This window comes from Macrotis lagotis, chromosome 3, assembly GCF_037893015.1.
Source record: "Macrotis lagotis isolate mMagLag1 chromosome 3, bilby.v1.9.chrom.fasta, whole genome shotgun sequence".
In the NCBI taxonomy this organism is placed as follows: domain Eukaryota; kingdom Metazoa; phylum Chordata; class Mammalia; order Peramelemorphia; family Peramelidae; genus Macrotis; species Macrotis lagotis.
In genome coordinates, this window is record NC_133660.1 from 25259619 (window position 1) to 25280330 (window position 20712).

General features: G+C 36.3%; 1 protein-coding gene across 9 annotated transcripts in view; it reads left to right on the forward strand.

Moving 5' to 3' along the window:
• The window catches only part of BLTP1 (bridge-like lipid transfer protein family member 1), a 220707-nt gene that overhangs the window by 20210 nt on the left and 179785 nt on the right, over positions 1-20712 (forward strand). For 8 of the 9 annotated variants that reach the window (XM_074228344.1, XM_074228349.1, XM_074228350.1 and 5 more), the window contains exons 3-9: positions 4225-4337; positions 6487-6603; positions 8730-8808; positions 10353-10417; positions 16010-16196; positions 19853-19934; positions 20349-20542. In XM_074228344.1, the coding sequence (XP_074084445.1) occupies positions 4241-4337; positions 6487-6603; positions 8730-8808; positions 10353-10417; positions 16010-16196; positions 19853-19934; positions 20349-20542 (821 nt within the window). In that variant the 5' untranslated portion in view covers positions 4225-4240. Of the gene's footprint in view, positions 1-4224; positions 4338-6486; positions 6604-8729; positions 8809-10352; positions 10418-16009; positions 16197-19852; positions 19935-20348; positions 20543-20712 lie in introns of those variants that run through there. The other variant, XM_074228352.1, reaches the window with a different exon arrangement.

Consider the following 20712-nt stretch of genomic DNA (forward strand, 5'->3'; position numbering starts at 1 on the left):
GTAATTTCTACCAATCGTTTTTTGTAAGGTGTTGAATTTTATAATTTTCCCTCCTCCTTCCTCCCCCCAAAGGAAGACACTCTTATAATCTTTACATTATTTCCATACTATGCATTGATCAAAATTGAGTGTGTTGAGAGGAAAAAAAGTATCCTTGAGGAAGAAAGAAAATATTAGAGATAGCAAAATTATGTAATACATAAAGACAGTTTTTTAAAAAAATTGACGGTAATAATCTTTGGTCCTTGTTTAAACTCCATAGTTCTTTGTGTGGATACAGATAGTATTCTCCTTCACAGATCCCCTAAAATTGTCCCTGATTATTGCATTGATGGAATGAGCAGCAGGTTCATTAAGGTTGATCATCACCCCCCCCCCCCCCATGTTGCTGTTAGGGTGTACAATGTTCTGGTTCTGCTTTTCTCGCTCAGCATCAGTTCTTACAAGTCTTTCCAGGCTTCTCTGAATTCCTGTCCTTCCTGGTTTCTAATAATGAAATATAACATTACTTATACAATTGATGGACATTCACTTGATTTCCAATTCTTTGCCACCACAAACAGGGCTGCTATGAATATTTTTGTACAAGTGATATTTTTACCCATTTTCATCATCTCTTCAGGGTATAGACCCAGTAGTGGTATTGCTAGATCAGTTTTCATTTACCTTTGGGTGTAATTCCAAATTGCCAAGCCTAATTTCTTCCAGACTTCTTTGTGATTTTCTCAGTAAATTGATTCACATAAGAAGTTCTTTCTTAGGTAATTTATGGTTTGGGGTGTATTGAATGCTGAGTTGTCCATTGGCTTTTTATTCTTTCTTGGCTTCAATGTTTCATTTATCTTCTTTAACCAGTACCACATTGTTTTCATGATTGCCATTTTATAATGTAGTTTGAAGTCTAATAGTACTATTTTCCTTTCCTTCCTACCTTATTTTTAATTATTTCCCTTGATAATCTAGATAATTTATTCCTCCAAAGGATTCTTTTGGATGTCTATAAATTAACTTTAGTATGGTTGACACTTTTATTAAATTGGCAGTTCCAATGTTAAACACTGTTTAAAAGCAACGATAAGCAACTATTTAGGTTAGTCAGCAAACATTTATTAACTGCCAATTATAGCCAGACACTGTGCTGAAAACTGGGGCTACAAAGGAAGGCAAAAATTAGTTTCTGCTCTCAAGAAGATCCCAGGCTAGTGGGAGGGATGATAGTCAGACCACTTCATACAAATAAAACAGATAATCAGAGGAAGACGCTGGAATTGAGGGGGGCTAGGAAAGACTGCTTGTAGAAGGTCTGGTTTTAGGTGAGACCAGATCCCAGAGTACCGACTGGGGAGGATGGTATAGGAAAAGATAGGAAGGACTTTGACCACTGAACAGAGGACTTGTTTGGAGTTTACTGAATAGAGAGGTAGACTCCTGGACCAGCAGCTGCTGCTACTGGCCAGGCCCCGAGGGTGAGTTAAGGTTAAGAGAATAGCAGGAAGAAGTGCAGCCCAGCTCCTCCACAAAGACTTAGACCCACCTGACTCTTGATGGGGAAATCCAGGAGAATTGGTACAGATCTATTTACAAGAGAATTTCATCAAAGAAAAATTTTCAGAAATTGCAAAAGTGCTCATGTGAGATCTAGTGAAGACTAGAAGGAACCTGGGGACAGTGAATGAGAACTTGAGGCTAAAATCATTAATGAATAATGATTCAAAAATTTTAAATAAAATCTTGACAAAAGAATACAGTATTTAATTTTTAAAAATAATTTATTATGACCAAGTTGGATTTATATTCATGATTCAAGGATATTTTATTTTGAAAAATAGCCAACCTAATTATTCATGTTTAAAAACAACATTCCAAACATCATAATTATCTAAATAAATGTAGTAGAAAGCCTTTGACAAAGTATAACAGTCATTGGTGCCCCAAACCCTAAAATAGAGAATAGAAAGATTTTAAAAAATATGATAAAAAGTATCTAAACTCAAAAGCAAACAGCTCTATGTGCAAGGGTGACTCCTAGAGTCTCTTTCTTTTTTTCTTTCCCCCCCTCTCTTTCCCCCACCAAAACGCTTCAGTCCATGCTTTGCCTTTGATGGCCTAGGGTCATTGAGAGTTTAAGGGCTGCTGCTGCCCTTTCAATCTCTCCATCCTAGGAGGCAACCTCTACAGGTAAAATATCTTCATTTTACAGAGGAAGTCACTGAGAGATTCAGGGACTTTCCCGTGGTCATGCTGTTAGTAAGTGATGTGCAAGCCTGTGTCACATTCATCAATCTTGACAATCACAGCTCAAAGTTGGACAGCATCCTTGACCTGATAATGCTTATATTGTACTATACAGTATTATATGATAAATAATGTAGAGTTTAAAATAAAGGTATTCTCTGGGGTTGGAGGGGGAATGCCAGTACTTAGGGGGTTTGGAATGAAGATCTGGCTAGGCTTGCTGGAGGAAGTAGAATTTGAGTTGGCCTTCAAAAAAGTAAGGGGGAGAATTCAGCAAGTAAAGAAAGGGTAGGGAGTGGGATGACATTCCAGGCATGGAAAACATTGGAAGCTTGAGTACATAACAACATGAAAACATGTTTAGGTGATGGGAATTAGTACATTTTAGCTAGAGGTTAGAGTGTATGAAGGAGAGTAGCTAGGAGGAGGAGGTCCTTGAGTTTCATGATGAATAAAACTTGAGTTCAATAACTTTATGTAATATGTTTTTTTTTTTCAAATTTCAGGTCCCAAAATTAAGGTGCATTTTATACATGGGGAAATGCAGTAGTTCACAACTCCATCATCACCTAGATTAGTGGTAGCATCAGATTATACAGGCATGGGATTCCAGGCAGAAGAGTTAAGAATCAGGATTAGCTGTTAATAAGTGAAGAACATTATGAATATTATTAATGTTAATATTCATAATGGTAGCAATTGTATAGAGCTGTATAAAGTACCATCATTAGGCCATCACCGCAACTCTATCAGGTAGTTATTGTAATTGTTATTATTTCTGTTTTATAAGTGAAGGATGGTTCTAAGGCTCTGAGATACTCAATAACTTGTTCAAGGACATAGATCTAGAATCTCATTGGAGTCCAAGACTCCACCCAGGATACTAACACCAAGGCCAGTGTTTCCCCCACCACATTATTCTCCCTCTCAAAAATGCTTTGAATTCTGTTTGGAAATGGAAATGTTTTGGAAATGGAAAGTGCATTGTGTCTGTCTTCTTGTGCCAAGGGCTGACTGTTTACCTGGTGTTTGTGCTGATGTTGCCCTGAGACCCACAGGGGATCTTTTTAAAGTCTTGTGCTGCACTGGAACGGGGGTTGTAGTGAATGGATGACTACTACTGCTGGAGGCCATAGGGATCTGGCAGCTTACCTGTGCTGAACCTGTTTGTCATAAGTCTCTGGGGGTACTACTGCATTCCCTGGGAGAATAATGAAGTTCCTGGGCCACTGGAGGCTCCCTATTGGCCCAGGGCTGTGCTAAAGCATATGGCCTTTTTGGGGTTGGAGTCTTCCCATTTCCCAAGCTATGCCAAGACTGCCAGGTAGATCCTGGTGTTAGGGCTTGGCTGCTTCACTGCCCTGGGGCTCAGGATCTCCCACAAGTTGTTTGAGGTGGCACTTGCTGCCGATTCGCTGGTGAACTTCCTGGCCTGTGCTGAGCTCTCCTTTGACCCAAACCAATCTTCCAAATTTCATGGGCTCAAAGATTGTTTCACGTCTTTTTTCTGGTTCTGCTATTTCAGGATTTGTTTTGAGGTGCTATTTTATGGTTGTTTGGAGGTGAATATAGGAGAATTATAGCAATTTACTGCTTAAACTACTATCTTGGCTCCTAGAAATCTGTGACTATTTGGTTGGTAATATTGTCATCCAACTTGTTTTCCTGCTTTGTGGTTTTAATAGTAAGTAGTCTTAATGACAAAACAGAAAATGTTTTGTGGAAGTTGACACATTATTTGCCTAAGGCTACATTTAAATTAAGACTAGGTTTTTTGGTTTTAGCTGTAGCAATGCTGTCTGTATAGGCAGTCCAGTTTCTTTTCTTTCATTTAGGATCTTCTTTTTAAAAATTACCCTATATTTGATATTTATTATGAAAAATAATGTACCAAAATACAGCTTAGCTTCTTTTATCATGACTTCACTGAGAGTTTTAGTCATTATGTGTTACTAAATTTTAAAACTTTGAAATTCTTTTGCCCTGTAGATGCTGATTCCTCACAATGGATCAAAGGAAAAATGAAAGCTTTGTCCCAAGTATCACTCAGTTGGAAGATTTTCTAACAGAACATAACTCCAATGTGGTGTGGCTTCTCGTGGGTGAGTGAAATTGATTCTATCTCTAGGTTGTTAAATGCAGGAAATGCAGATGCTAAGATGTTGCAATTTTTTTCTTAGCTAAATCATTGCTTGAAGAAATATATTTAAATTTAAATATTTAAATTAGCCCTCTTCCAAAAATATTGACTGACTCCAGGTGTACTTAAGATTTATTTGGAGAAATGGAATGCTTGAGAACTCTACCAGTTCCTAGCTTATTCCCCATACTAAGCCACGAAAGTACATTTAGTACCAGAAAGTAGCACAAGTTTTTGTATACAGTCAGCACTTAAATCCTCAAGTATGATTTTGTTAGTTATTCATCATTGTTTCTTCTTCTTTATGGTTGTTTATTTAAAGCAAAAAATAAAGAATATGGCAAATACCTAATTCTTTGTGTTTTAGCTTGGGAAAAAATTTAAATCAGATTTGAATATGAGGCCAAAAATATTGAAGTAAAACTTTCCAGATTAGTGAATATAGTAGCTGAAATTTAAATAACATTTTCCCTGACTCAGGACCTGGCTAGATCCAAAATTGATACTGGGTTTACATAGGTGCAGTAATGTGCTTACCTGTGGTGATGTATAATGTGCTACTTACTCATTGTTCCCATATAATAGTATGGAGGAGGGGGTTAAGGAAATTATGTATTATCTATGTACAACACATAGATTATCTTAGGTATCTGGATACCTGTCCTCATCTCCCAATGGGTTCTGCAAAAGCATCCTCTTCAGCACCAAAGTGTCGTAGGAGCCACAGGGTGTTATTTGTGTATTTGTATTTAATAGACTGATGATTGTATCAGCATCAGCATCGCTTCTGTAAAGGGCATGACTGTCTACCACTGACTGTCTCTGATTGTTATCCCTGGGACTCATTTGCTCTCTGTCTGTCTGAGCTACAGCACGATTACCCGGTCACTTCTTCTCCCTCATACTTTAGCAATCAATCAGTCAAGCACCATTTATTAAGCACCTACTATGTGGCAGACTGTAAATATTAATCCACAGGTCAAAAAAGCAGGGCCCTGCAGAGTCCCTTCTTTAAACCAAAGCCCTTTAGTCAGAGGAGCCAAGGGGACTGATGAGAGCGAGGGACAAAGTCAGGCTGACTCCAGGATAAGGACAGTTTCTTGAGTTAGGAAGGAATGAAGGAGGAGTTGAAAGTCCACAAACTGCATGGCAAATGGGAAATGGGAAGGAAAATCTGTCAATCAATCAGCATCTCATCTTGGCTAAATACTTGGCTAAGTGCTGGAGATACAAAGAAAAGCAAAAAAAGATGACCCTGCCCTCTAGGAGTTCATGATCTAATAATGTAAATAATAATTATACTAAAATGATCATCATCATAATGTAGAATGTTATACCTCAATTTACAGTGGAATATAAAAACCTCTCTAACTTTGTGCACCATACAAAAGCAAATGACTAGAAGGTTTGACCCCCAACCTTGATGACTGCTCCAGTCCCTCTCTACTTGTAAATTCTGTGATTTTGTGTTTCAAAAAGACTGAGTATTTAGAAACTGTCTTTTCATTGAAGAAATCACATTAGGACATCACTTTCCCTATCATATTTTATGACATTTCATTAAAAGTAGGTTATTAGCTAATTAGTGACAAACCTTCAAGTACAAGGCAACCTATATTTAATATGGCTAAGTTTTAAATTAGGCTGAAGTTGATCTCATTTTTGTCTGTTTGCTTACATATTATGAGAAGTTTATCTTGTTTTATGCTGGCAGCCTAGTTGGATGGAATGGTTTGGAATTGACCCTGGAATCTAGGCATTGCCTGGAGAATGGGCAGGATAGAAGCAGCTGAGCAAGAAAAGGCAAAGGGAGGGTCAAGAGAAGATAGTGACCCAGGGATGCTCAGAAGGAGCTGCTCTCAGCTTTTGACTTTTCCTGACTAATCTCTGAAGGAAAGGGAAAGAAAAAATAGACAAACAGGAAACACCTTGTAGTTTAAAAGAACCATTTATTAAATTATAGGCAAAAGATGACTACAGCAAAAATATTTTCAGTTGCTATTCTTTTAGATGTTTTCACTTTCTTCCTTTTATTAACTCTTTAATTGTGCTGAACAGTTGAATAATTTCAGCAAAAATGCATGAAAATCTTGTGATTTGTTTCTCAACAGCTACAATTTTGTCTTGTGGATGGATTATATATCTCACTTATTATAATTCCCGGAATGTTGGACTTATTTTAACATTGGTTCTTAATAGATGGTACAAGAATGGCTACATTCATATTGGTAAGTTCTTCTGGAATTGTCTGTATCTGTGACTCTGGATAAGTCAGTTTACCTCTCATGGGGCCCCCCCTTTCTTCATCTGTAAAATGATGGGGTTGGCCTTGATGATCCTTCTCCCTTTAAATCTCTGATTCCTTGATCTGTTCCTTCTACTCTTCCCCCCCCCATTCAAAGTATATTTTATAAACCATACTTCTTTTTTACATTTGTTTTGAAATTTTACTTATATTTCCTATTGGTTGGACTGCCTTACTGGAGTCTTTCCTACATATCATATTTCATAGTAGTGGTTGGATATTGGTCAGCTTCTAGATCAGTCACTGAAATAGAACCACTTATTGTTCATTTTTCTTCTCCTTACTGTATTTTGTTGTACTTGGGAGAATGATAGCAATGTAGGCAGGCAAGACAATGAGGAAATATCAAAGGAGATATTAGGTTGAATGCATGTTTTTGAATTTAGTGTCTGGGTAATTGTAGACATGGGGTCCAAGTAGGTCTTCAGGATGGAAGGATTCAAAACCTCATCTCTGAGTACTGATGAACAAAGGAAAAGGTGCCCAGTCTCTGGCTAATTAATACAACTAAATGACTTCCAAACTGTGTATTAGAATAGAAAAGCCAGGACCAGGTTCAGATTTGGTTAAAAAGAAAAGAGTCCCTGTAGATCATTAGCAAAAAAGAAGCCTGGCAGAACTGCTGTCTTTAAAATTTATATTTTTTTATATGTTACAAAAACCTTTTAAAAATTATCCTTCTAGATCTGGAAATTAAAATGATCATGATCGAGGCAATTTTTTATTTTAAAAAATAATTTTAATGCATACATTTTATTATAAAGTTTCTATTTTAATGGCACCTGGAGAAAAAAATTAAACTTTGGTACAATAAAATTCACAGTGTAGTAAAAGTTATTTTAAACTAGTCTTTAAAGTTTTTATTAGTGGGGTGTTTTTAGTATATCTTTTTCCTAGTAAAGATTGAGACCCCCAAGTTTTGTGTTACATTTTCTTTTCAGAATAATTCAGAGTACCGCTCTGATCCTCATTTTTGATATGGTGTGCTGATACCTCTGCTCAGGGTCTCTCAGTGCTGCTCAGATTCTCAGCAGCTGCTGATAAGATGGAAAGGCTTCTTGTGTATGGGCTCTCCATTCTATTTACTTGTCCTTCAAGAAATAGCCTAGTTAGGAAAGACCGCTCAGCAGTTTAAGCTGATCTTCCAGACAACCTTCTTAGTTGAAGAGGGGTTGAGATCTTTAGTGGTCTGAACACTCACATCAAAAAAATTATGGCTTGGTGAGTTATGAAAGTAGGTACCTGTTAGTGAGGGTCTCTGTCTTAAGGAAAAATAATTTGGAAGAATATTATAGGTTCTAACATATTGACTCATTAAGCCACTGATTCTGAATTTGAATAACTCTAATCTCAATTGTAATTTCCTAAGCATCATTTGTATAGAAAATAAAGATGACTGCAAATAGCAGATGACTGGATCGGAAGTGATAAGAAGCAGCCCAAGGGAACGTGTCATTTTAAAAATAGACATTTAATATAATAATCATAACTGAGAAGGGCAATTGTCATTAGATGATACAAGTTGAGAGCATGCAGGGACATTAGGAATTGTCTTGTCCCAACCCTATATTTATAGATGTAGGAACTGACATGAACAAGACATAGATATACACAGTCACCCATCAACTTAAGGGGAAGGCAGGGAAGGAACTTGCTTTGACCTAGTAACTCCCACTTTGGGGTGTTTTCCTCTTCCTGAAACCAAACAAGCTTACCAAACTGGTAAGAATGTCCTTAAAGGATTGTTATGAAAGGACAATCTTACCTAGTTTAAATTCTAATTTCTGTACATGCTTGAATAAGTAATAAATTTGAATCTCTTTGAAAATATGAAATAATTTTGTCTTTACATTAATTCAAGCTTGCATTTCCATTTACTCTGAAGTGGTGAAATTTTAACTTTTTCAACCTTAGTAAAATAGAAAAGAAAATGAACTATAAGAGAAATTGAAGAATTTATTTTGAAGGCCCTTAATGTCTTTCTAGGGGGAGATTCATAATGAAGTTACATCCAAAAGATGACTCTTCTGACCCTTTTTCTTCCAACAGGTTCATTTTCTTTCTCTGTCCTTTCTGGAAAAGTGATGGTCCGAGAAATCTATTACATCACTGAAGATATGTCTGTTAGGTGAGAATCTTTCTTACAAGGCCAAAAAAAGTGCAAATGAATAACTTGGGATAAATTCCTTGCTGATAAATTTGTACCTTGTTCCATTGTTATATTAATAATGATATATCATCCGATAAAATGATTTATTTCTCTAAGATTTAAATATCCTTATAATTCACTCTTTAGTAAATAGAGTTCCTGCTCAAAGGGGTATTAACTATTTGTTAATAAAGGTAATTTTGATATAAACAGTAAAATTTTATTGATATAGTCTGTAAATCACAATTAAGACATATGTAGGAAGTCTTCCTTCTTTTCAAGCCTAGACTCACAGCATCACTTGCAGAACGTGTTGCAAGTGACCTCCAAGGCCACATAGACCCAGCCATACCTAGATAAGAATGCTACCTAATATACCTGATCCATTCCCCCCAACCTCCTAAAGCTGCCCGTTCGCCTCCTGGATAGCTCTGAGTGTTCAGTAGAACCATTTCTTTTTGTCCACTAAATGTCACAACAAGGGCATTGATTCCTATGGAATCCCCATTCTGTTGTTTAAAAAAACAATAAGAACTGTTTTTTGTATTTGACTTCTTTTCATTCTCCTTCCATTTTCTTGTAATCACAGAAACTTGACTCTTGTAGGTGATGCTGCCCTCTAGACCTCGTGTTAAAGGCAGGCACCTTCCTCCATGCCCTTGACTCACCGAGGAGTCAAGAGGAGGAGTGAGGGAGCTTTCTGGGGCTTCCCAGTTCCTCCCAGGGTCTCTCCCTGCCTCCTGCAGAGATTTCTCCTCTTGGGAGCGTCATGATCTAGCTAGCTCAGCCTACAGAGCCAGGGTGCTTAAGATGCCAGAGTGAGAGAGCTTTATGGGGAGATGATCAGCAAGTGTTTATTCAGCACCTCCTGGACACAGGGCTGTGTCCAACCAGAAATTTCTTTAGAAGTTGGAGAGCATTTTCTTCAACAATATTTTCATTTTCATGGGAGGGAAGGATCTCTAGTAGAGATGAGATGGTTGATTACAGTGGAGATGTAAACTTTGGGGAGATAAGAGGCTGGGGTTGAGTTTCTAGCTAGTAAGGTGAAAAAGGGTCTGGGAGGTTGGAGGATTGAGTTTGTCATTTCTCCTTTGTTTTCCCACCTCTCTTTCACTGGTAGGGGAAGCACAGAATGCCCCCTTCCCTCCCACTCCCTTCCATTTCACCCCTGCTTATCTGCTCTAAATGTCTAGATGCTGGGACTGTGGGAACAACAGTAGCTGAGGTCCCCATCTTTCTCCTTGCCTTACATGCTCCTTCACTGTCACTTTTGACTAATCCCTGTTGCTAAATTCTAGGACTGAGTAAGAAGCAGAGGTGATGGTGAGCAAATATCAGGGCAAATAGGACCTGCAGGTGGGAGGGACCTCCCAGGAGTAGTTTGAAAGGGAAGACCTTGGTTGGGTAGATGTGTTTAGGTCAGTATTGCCTTTTGGCACAATTAATTGTGGATTGTCTTTAGGTAAACAACTGTGTCTATGTGTATCTATAGTTATACATTTGTAATTTATTTTATTCAGAATTCAGGATGGATTTATTATTTTTCGGTGGTGGAAAATGTATAACCCCAAACAGAAGCAACACGGTGAGTTTTATCATGTTTTTTAAATTAATTATTCAGTCTTATTCCATGACATACTTGGAATTATCAGATTTTTTAATTTAAAGATATTGAAGTGTTTCGCATTTGGCTTTGGATGGAAATGTTAATTCAAAAAACAGTTATAGTGCAATGTGAATAGATTAATGGAGTTTTGCTGATTTTAGACATTCTACAATGAAGCAGATACCGTTCTCATTTATTTAAGGAACAATTTCATGTGCCTTTTTTTTTCTTTACAAGACCACATAGATGATTTTTTTCGTTTTTGAGAATAGAGATTGTATTTTTTTCTATGTTTACTGAGTAGTTGAAGGTTAAGAAAATTGAGAAGGGCCAAGAGAAGTGAAGGAGGACCACCTGGACAGCCAGGGTACATGGTCTTTGCCCCAGGAGGACCAGAAGAAGGGGACTTCCAGGGAATTTTTCATTCTGATTAGACCCAGACCTCAGGGAAGGCAACTCCCAGTGATCCTTTTGGATAGAATTTTTGTAAAATGGCAAAGAATATTAGCATTAATTGGTGAGACAGCATTTATACTGCAAGTTTTTCTAAAGTAAGGGTAATAAATTAATGCTTTATAAATATTATCTGTTCCTCATGTAACCCTTAATGAAACTGAGATAGGTAGGCTGAGTGACCTGACCAGGATCATGCAACTGGGAAGTGCCTAAGGCCAGATCCCAGAATAGATCCTGTAAGGTAAGTCTCTATCCTTATACTCTCCAGATTTCAAAGCAGGAGGAACCATGCTACAAGCAACTCTGATTCTCTAAGATTTAATTAATTGTGAACATGATGCCCTGTCTCTAACTTTTCTGACTCTCCTTTCCTTTCCTAGCATTTCAGAGAAATGAACAGTGTATGCTTCACCCCCCCCCCAAAAAAAAAGAAAAATGTTGGCACATCAAACTTTCACCAAAATGGTTTCTTTTAAAAATATTTCATGTTTTGTTTGAAAATATTTTCAAGCTTAAAAACACTAGTGAACTTGGGTTAAGAAAACTTTCAACTAGAATTTAGAAGGGAATGATATTGCAGAGAAAAACTCTTATACAATTATCTCTTCCACATTATGGAACTTAAGAGCATTGTCCGTGTAAAATTTTTTAGTCTTCTTTTCAAACCAGAGAAGGACTTTGGATTTTTCTCTCCTTTTTAAATGAGGTATTTACTGTAAAATTTGGATTATGCATTTAGTCTTAGGCTCTGTGTCATCTGACCTTTGCATGTTATCTATGTTTTCTGCAAAATTTCTCAAAATTCCCATTTAATTTCTTTTGCTGATCCACAGTATATTGAAACCGCAATGGGGAAACTTGAGATAACTAATGTATATACAGATATTGTAGAGAAAGGAAGTTGTGATATAGCCTAAAGAGCTGAAGGACAACCCTAGGAATTCTTAGAAAATAACAGGGAAGAAAGTCAGAGATGACTTCAGTTGTCGGGACTAGCACACCCAATAAGAATAATCAAGAGAAGTTGCCTTTTCAGCATGTGCAGAGAACCAGAACTATTGGCAGCATAATGAGGAGTTGTCAGTTGAGGGCCCCTTTCAGACTCTCACAGCCTCTCACTTGTGCAAGCACCTCACCCTGGTTTCCTGCTTCCAGTCTTTTCCCTCTCTACCCAGCTGTCAGAGATTTCTGAAACTCAGACCTAACCATGTCACCCCCTACTTGTGAAGCTGCAGGAGCTTCCTGCAGATCAAATGGTAGATCCTCTGCTGACCAAGGGTACCAGACCCTGTGTGACCCGGCTGCCTCCACCATCCTAGACTTGCTGCAAGTTACTCGCCTGCCCACACTGTCTCTGCTTCTTGCATACAGTTTTCTGTCTCTAGTCTGCTTTTGAATGGACTGCCTCTGCACTAGGAGGGCCTCCCTCTTGACCTCTGCCACTTAGATCCCGGATTTCCTTCAAAGCTCAGCTTTGTTCTCTGTTTTGGAGGAGTCTCACCTCCTACGTAGTCTTTGCTGCTCCTTCTGTCCCCACCTCTGCTCTCCCCACAACATCCCCCTCTTAGAAATATGTTGAATCAGACCCAGGAGGTAAAGCCAGGAGAGCCAGAAGCCCCATGTTCAGATCCAAGCTCTGACACTTCGTAGCTGTGGGATCCTGGGGAATGTACTTAGCTGCTTGCTATAGACTGGGGGAGTCATAATGGCACCTCCCTCCTAGGATTGTTCTGAAGAGTAGATACTTGCAGGAATAAAACTGTAAGTGTCATTAACCTTAAAATGGGCATTGAGGCAATGACTTGTAAGTTTGTTTTCCTTGCTTGGTTTTTATTAGGTATTGATTGTAATCTATTGACTGAACAAAGTGAGATTTCTGTTTTTATTTTACTACTTGGCATTTCCTGTTATAGGTTTCAGGTAGGTGGTACGATGAACAGAGCCCAGACCCAGAGTCAGGATGACTCCTTTTCCTAAGATCAAATCCAGCCTTAGACACTTAATAGCTGTGTGACCCTAGGCAAGTCACTTAACCCTGTTTGCCTCAGTCTCCTCATCTGTAAAATGAACTGGAAGGAAATGACAAAATATTGCACTATCTTTGCCAAGAAAATTACAAATGGGTCACAAAGAGTCAGATTGAAAAATGACTGAACAAAAATTTCCTGTCATTTCAGGACAACTTAAGAAGATTTTGAATGATTTGGTCAGAAATTGATAAATTCTTAAAAGCGTAAATCATAATAAATACTACTTCTATTTTTCTTTCATTCTAGTCTATTGACAAACAGGGTAATGGATAATAGTTTCTTTTTTTAAATTTAGTATTTTATTTTTCCCTAATTACATGTAAAAAACAATGTTTAACATTTGTTTAATGTTGGAACTTTGAGTTGCATATTCTTTCCCTTCCTCTGTTCTCAACCCCCTTCATTGAGAAAGCAAGTTTAACATATGTAGTCATGTAAAACATTTCCATAATAATCATGTTGTAAAAGAAAACATATACCTCCCAAGAAAGAAATTTCAAGAAAATTAAAGTGGATAGTATTTTTTTAAATGAACAAATCTTTTGCTTTCATTGAATGTCATTGAATTCTGACAGTTTGATGTTATTGGAATACAACACAAAATAAAATAAACCTACTAAAGTAAAATAAAATGAGCAAAGTTCAGAGAACAGTGAATACTAAGAAGAAAACAAGCATGCCTGTGTATGTGACTTTCCTTTTTTAAAACATGTACAGCTCTTCAACTTATAAAATTATTGTATATTCTGTTAAAAGAAAGACATAATCCTTGATATATAGTAAAATGAAACAAATTACTATATAAGTTAATAAACCTTGGAATCTCTCATTTTGTCTCCTGAACCCTTTTACCTCTCATCAGGAAGTAAGTGGCATGCATCATCATCAGTCTTCTACAGTTATAGTTGGACATTGAGTTGATCAGAGTTCTTCAGTTTTGCAGAGTAGTTTATCTTTGCGGCATTATTCTAAACAGATCTTATGCAGTTATCCACATTGATGTGTGCTTTTGGAGAAAACATTTTCTTACAAGGAGCAGATATTTGTATATCTAAATTGATTAAGTTTCTGTTCTCTCTTTTGGGATCTAACCTATGATTTCTGTAGTAACTTCAGGTCAGAATCTGTCTGATCTGTAACTTAAAGTATCTTAAAGAATTATCTAAGATATTGAAAGGTGAAAGGACTGGTTTGCTCCATGGATTTCTGAAACAAGACTTGAAGCCAAATGATTTATTGTCATTAACTTGATTAAATGCAATAGGACCTTTCATTAAAACATGAAATGGTCCTGGAGTTTATAGAATTAAGTCTGAGGTTTCACCTTGCTCGATGCAGGGTGAGAGAATTGAGGGAAAAAATTGGAAGAGTCTGTGCTGGAGAATCTTGGATAGACAGGTTCACCACACTGATGCACTGTTGAGAGATCTGTAAAGTGGCTTATTAACCTTTTTGGATATAATTTTTAAATAATGTGAGAAAGGTGATTCAACTGTCCATGTCTTTGTGATAGCAAAGAATTGGAAATCAGGTGAGTTTTCATTGATTGAAGAATGGCTAAAAAAATGTAAATGAATATAATGAAATATTACTGTGTAGTTATAAGAGGACTTTGGAGAAACTTGACAATTTCTAAGAATTAATGCAGATTCAGGAGAGCAATGCACAGTGAACTCAGTAGGGTAACTGAAAAGATCATCAAAAAGAAATTGAATGCTAAATAATTGGAAAGCTATGGGGAGATAATAATGGGAAAGAAAGGATAAAACATATCTCTTTCCCTATGGCAAGAAAGTGGTGGATTATTTATTGTATGAGATGTACTTAATTGTTTTCTTTGACCCAGTGGAAGGAATGGAAAAATGACAAAAGACAACTATATATGTGTATTATATAAATAAATTATAAATGCATATATATATATATTAATTTAAGACAGTGAGGTTAAGTGACTTACAGGTCACACAGCTAGGCAATTATTAAGTGTCTGAGGCCACATTTGAACTCAGGTCCTCCTGACTCAAGGACCAGTGCTCTATCCACTGCGCCACCTAGTCACCCCTGTACATATATATTTAAATAAAAAGTTAATCTTGATGTAAAACTCTATCGGGTTGGAAATACAGACTACTTTGTTTTATAGTTTGATCCTCTAATTTAATGTGATTTAATAAGAAATGTCTTTCTTTGGCTAATTTTGCTATTCTGAAATTTTAGAACATGCAGTTTAATGGTTTTTGTTTTATTATAAATCCATAAACTATTAGATCATCCAGCAACTGAATCAGGGAAAATATGTTAAAACATTGAATAATTTTTGCTATGACAATATTTAATGATGGAATCTATTTTCTTTTCCCTTGATTTTGTAGAAATGCATTGGCAGGGGCAGCTAGGTGGCACAGTGGATAGAGCACTGGCCCTGGGGTTAGGAGGACCTACCTGACTCTTAATTCTTAATAATTACCTAGCTGTGTTAACTTGGGCAAGTTACTTAACCCCATTGCCTTACCAGAAAAAAAAAAAGGAAACTTATTGGCAAATATGAAAAATTCTTTTTTATCCTAAAAGTTTTTTTAATCCTAAAGTTAGAAGTACATTCAAGCCTAGCTCTAGCCCCTTCACACTGGTGACCATGGACAAGGTGCTGAATTCCTTGTTCATCAATGAATTTTCTCTTCTTTAAAATGAGAATAATGCTTGCACAGTCTCCTTTAGAGGGTTTTGAGGGAAATGCACTGTAATCCCTAACAAATACACTAGAGAAAAATGGGTTTTTATGGTGTGGATGCACATTTTTTGTTTATTCATTTCTTAGTCTGGACCTATAGTTTCAGTGAATTCCTAGTGAGGAAGATCTAACTAATGAATATGGGCAACTTTTAGAATTTATAGTCTTAGAGAGTCTGGAGTGGATAAGTGGTTAAATTCTCATCTTTGACCTAAACAGTATGTCAGAAGTGGGTTTTGAACTCAGGGCTTCTTGAATCTAGGGTCAGTTTTTCAATTACATAAGTAAACTATGAAAAAGGCGTTTTATTTGACCAAAAAGTTTAATTCAAATACACACTTGTGCTCTCTCTAGATCCAAAGGCAGAAACTAGATTGTACATCACGGTGAACGACTTTGAATTTCATGTCTACAATCGTTCCGATCTTTATGGACAACTTCAAGAATTGTTTGGTTTGGAGCCAACCATAATTCCATCCAAAAAAGATAGTGAAAGAATACTGGAGAATGGGAGGGAGAGGACACGGCCCAACATTGAAAGGTTCGAGGCCATATGTTAAATGTTATTAATTTTCCGTGCCTTTATCACAGAATGTCATTGAGTTTCCATTTGATTAAATTGTATGCTTTGTGTTTTAAATTGCTTTTAGACAATGTGGTCTTGAAACTAGGTTATGGTTAGATTGAGTCTAATGTCCCATTGATTAAGATTACAGTGTAAGTTAGAGTGTTCTTGTAAATTTGCCTGAGCATGAGTCTTCCTTACATTTTGTTCCTTTAGGTTTTTTTCTTTCTAGCCCTACCCCCAATTCCTTGTGATTGTAGATGAAGTCTCAATGAAGTGCTAATGGGTTAAAACTGACCTGTAATAGTTGAACTAGCCTTGTGGGTAGCACATTGTTTAAATACATGGACAGTAAATAGGGACTTATTGATTGGTTGATTTAATAAGTGAAAAGCCTGAAGATTTAAGGGAATTATTGTTAGCTACTGCTTTTGTTTTGTAGGTAACAGTCTCAAGAATGGATTTATATTTTTGCCTTAATATCTACACTACTCACCTGGTTAGTGGACTTAATAAATCATCTATAATGGATATAATATATTGCACATAGCACAATGCAGATAGCTCAATAAACTGCCATTTATCATTTTTGGTACCATTCAATGATAAATATTCTTTTTTCATTCTTAATTTATAATTTTTTTCTTATTTTTTATTTTTATTTATATGTCTTTTAAAAATGTTTTTATTGATATTTTCTGTATCTTATAAAACCATGGTTAACCCAAGTAGCTATCTCTCCCCATACCTCTCCCAGAGTGCCATCCCATAAAACAAATAGAATTTTTTTTTCAAAGGGGAAAAGACCCAACACAATTGATCAGTATATTGAAAAAGTTCAAAAGTGTATAATATGTAACACTGTCAATCCCCCATCTCCACAAAGAGATGGGTTAGGGATATCCTCTTATATATCTTCATCCAAATCTTTATAATTTTGTTACTTTTACTTTAGAATTTTTTGGTGGGGGGGTGTAATTTTTGATATTAACTTTGCAAAAGTCATTATGTATATTGCTTTTTGACTGTTGATTTCACTCAGTTCAGGTAGATTTTTCCATGCTTTTCTGACTCCATTGCATATATCTTTTTAATAACCTAGTACTATTCTATTTTATTTGCAAATCACAAATTATTTAGCCATTCCCTAAACTGATGGGCATCCTTTTTGTATCCAGTTCTTAGCTCTCACAAAAAGTGCTGCTATAAATATCTTGAACTATATGGAAACTTTCTTCTTATGTATCATAGCTTCCTTGGTGTATAAACCCAATAACAGAGACTCTGATTCAGAGAGTATAGATGTTTACTTTATTTGCATAATTGCAAATTGCTTCCTAAAATGACTGTACCATTTTACAGCTCCACCAGCTGTGTTTTAGTCTATCTTTCCACGAACCCTCTAACTATTACTTTTCTTTTGTCATTTTTGCCTATTTGCAGGTTGTATGGTGAACTCTCTCGGTGTTGTTTTGATTTGCATTTCTCTTATTATTAATGATCTGGAGCATTCCTTAATGTGGTTGGGAATACTTGGCAATCCTTTTGAAAATTGTACCCTTTGACTACTTATCTATAAGAGAATGACTATTACTCTTATACATATTTATTAATAATTTATTATGTAGCTTAGAAACAAATCCTTTATCAGAGAAATTTGATACAAAGGTTTTTTTTTCCATTCAACTGCTTCCCTTCTTTTTTTAATTTTTTTTAATTTTTAATTTTAATTTTTTTTTTGCAAGGCAAATGGGGTTAAGTGGCTTGCCCAAGGCCACACAGCTAGGTAATTATTAAGTGTCTTAGACCAGATTTGAACCCAGGTACTCCTGACTCCAGGGCCGGTGCTTTATCCACTGTGCCACCTAGCCGCCCCAGCCACTTCCGTTCTTATCTAGATGCATTAATGTCTGTGCAGAAGCTTTTGATTTTTCAGGTAATCAAGGTTATCTTTATTGTCTTTGGTAATTGCCTCTGTCTCTTGTGTGGTTAAAAATACATCTATCCATGGTTGTGAGAAGAGTGTGATCTGGTTCTTTTCTTATTTTTTGGTAGTATGGTCCTTAGTATTAAGGTCATGTCCATTTAGAATGGATTGTGGATGATAGATGTTTAAGATAACTTGGAGTCACTACTAGATTTTTAAAGTCATTATAGTCTTCAATATTAACTTTAGTTAATTGACTAATTAACTAGTTAATTGACACTGTGTGAATTAAGAATGTTATGGAGTCCATGACATGCTGCTCACAACCTTAAAATGTGATTGGAGGAGCTGAAGGAATGCTACTGACTTAAGTTCTGTAAGAGTTCAGTAGAGTAAGCGATCTCTTGGATTTGGAGAAGACTTCAAAGAGGAGTAAGACGAGGTTGATGGAAATGGAAATCGAAAGGAGAAGGTAGAAACAATAAAAATTCTGAAAGAAAAAGTTCAAGGCCTGAATGACATTGAATGGATATCTGAAAAGGTTAAAAACAGGAGCCTTAAAGTTATAATTTACGAAAACAGGGGAGTCCAGGTAGGAGTTGATTATAGTGAAAGAGAGTCCTGTTCTTGTAAAAGTATAGCTGAGTGAATGATAAAGTTTTCTTCAGGGAAAGAAGGGGGAGGATAGAGGCTAATTCAAGAACATTGTTTAATGAAGGGAATTTTGAATGTACATAGATGAACTGAGACAGAAAATTATCCACTACCAAAGTTTTGTTGTCTAGTATGTACAGTAGCTCAAATTAGCCTGTGTATATTTAATTGATAGGAACTTTTGTCTCACAACCATTCTGGGATACCTATGAGAATTTACATATATATTCATATACCTGTTATCAAAAGAATAAAAAACCACACCTACAGCTAAATTTATGTACAGACACTTTCCCTAATAAAAAAAGTAATTATTTACCTACTTCTCCAAAGAATCTTTTGATTGAATTGTGGAAATGAAACAACATGGACTTATACTGAATTCAGGCTTAATACTTTGAGTTTTAATATTTGCATTTCTCCTGTCTGTAATCATAGCTTCACAGACTACATTTAATCTTGACATTTTACTTTCACTGAATTTTAGATGTTGCTTTTTAAAAATCATATGCATTCCATCCACTCTTATTTCTCCTCTCCTTTTATTTTCAGTGCATGGGAGCAAAACTATTTTAGTATGAGGTGTTTGTCTGTATGTGCTTTAGGATATCAGTTCTTACTGATTGTGCCAGTAGGTGAATTTATCATTCATTACATGATAATTTTGCTGTTCTTAATATAGAGGCTTCTCTAGTGATGAGTTACAACAGAGTTGTTGTAAGGAACGGTATCTGTTTCCTTGATGCATACATTTTCTTGAGTCTGTCTTCTGAAAAATTTAAAAGAATAGATTTAAATCACTATATTTTTTTCCCTTGTTCAGGGGAAAGGAGAAAATGGAGATGCTTAACTATTCACTAGAGTTCATTATTTTGTTCTCTTTTGCTTTCTTAGAGTCAGACTTGTTTGTGAAAACCGAGAACTGGCTTTCCAAAACTACAGTTTGTCTGCATCCCTTTGCAATTCAAATAGGAAGCTGGAATGTCTTTGGGCAGTCTTGCTCCTTTTTCCAAAGATAGGTTGACTTGACCTTACTTTTTTCCAATCTCAGAGTTAAAGTAAGAACAGAATCTCAAGATCCCTCATCTTCATGGAGGTCTCTCATACCGGTAATAAAGGTCAACGTGAGCACAGTAAGTAAATATAAAACATGTGTTAATAACACAAAGTTTTTATTTGTGATATTTGCAACCACAGTTTGCACTTAGAAAATAACAGTAATCTCATATTGTGGTAAAGTGTGAAAGTGAGTTTTAAAATAGCTCTCTATTTTCAGCACAAATTTATCAGCTAATAATGGTCAGATATTTATAAGTATTTAAGAGATTATAATTTACTGCTCCAAAATAGTATCATTTGAATATAGTATTATTCATGTTATTTTACATTCTACGATACTTTCTTTCGATAATAAAAACTGCTTCATAGTTTGGGTTTGCAAAGGAGATTGTTTTGGAAATATTTGAGGAAGTAAGATGGGTGGATAGTTCATTGCCAGATCAGACTTTAAGCATTAATACTTAGCCTTTTTCCCCCCATCTCTTTAGGGTCGTTTGGCATTCGGGAATCATTACCAACCACAGACTCTCTGTATTAACTTCGATGACGCTTTCTTAACATACACTACAAAGCCACCATCCAGCCACCTTGACCAGTTCATGCACATAGTGAAGGGAAAACTAGAAAACGTTAGAGTCATGCTTGTGCCCAGTCCCCGATACGTTGGGCTTCAAAATGATGAGTAAGAGGTTTTTTTTACTATTATGTTGGTATTTTTGCCCTAGTGTAAGTTGCCCTTGATCTGAGACAAGAAATTTTATTTGGTTGGCAGATTCCACAACCATGTATTGGCTTCAAAAGCTAGAGCAGCACCCTACCTTTCTTTCTGAATTGCTGGGGGCGGCCCCCAGT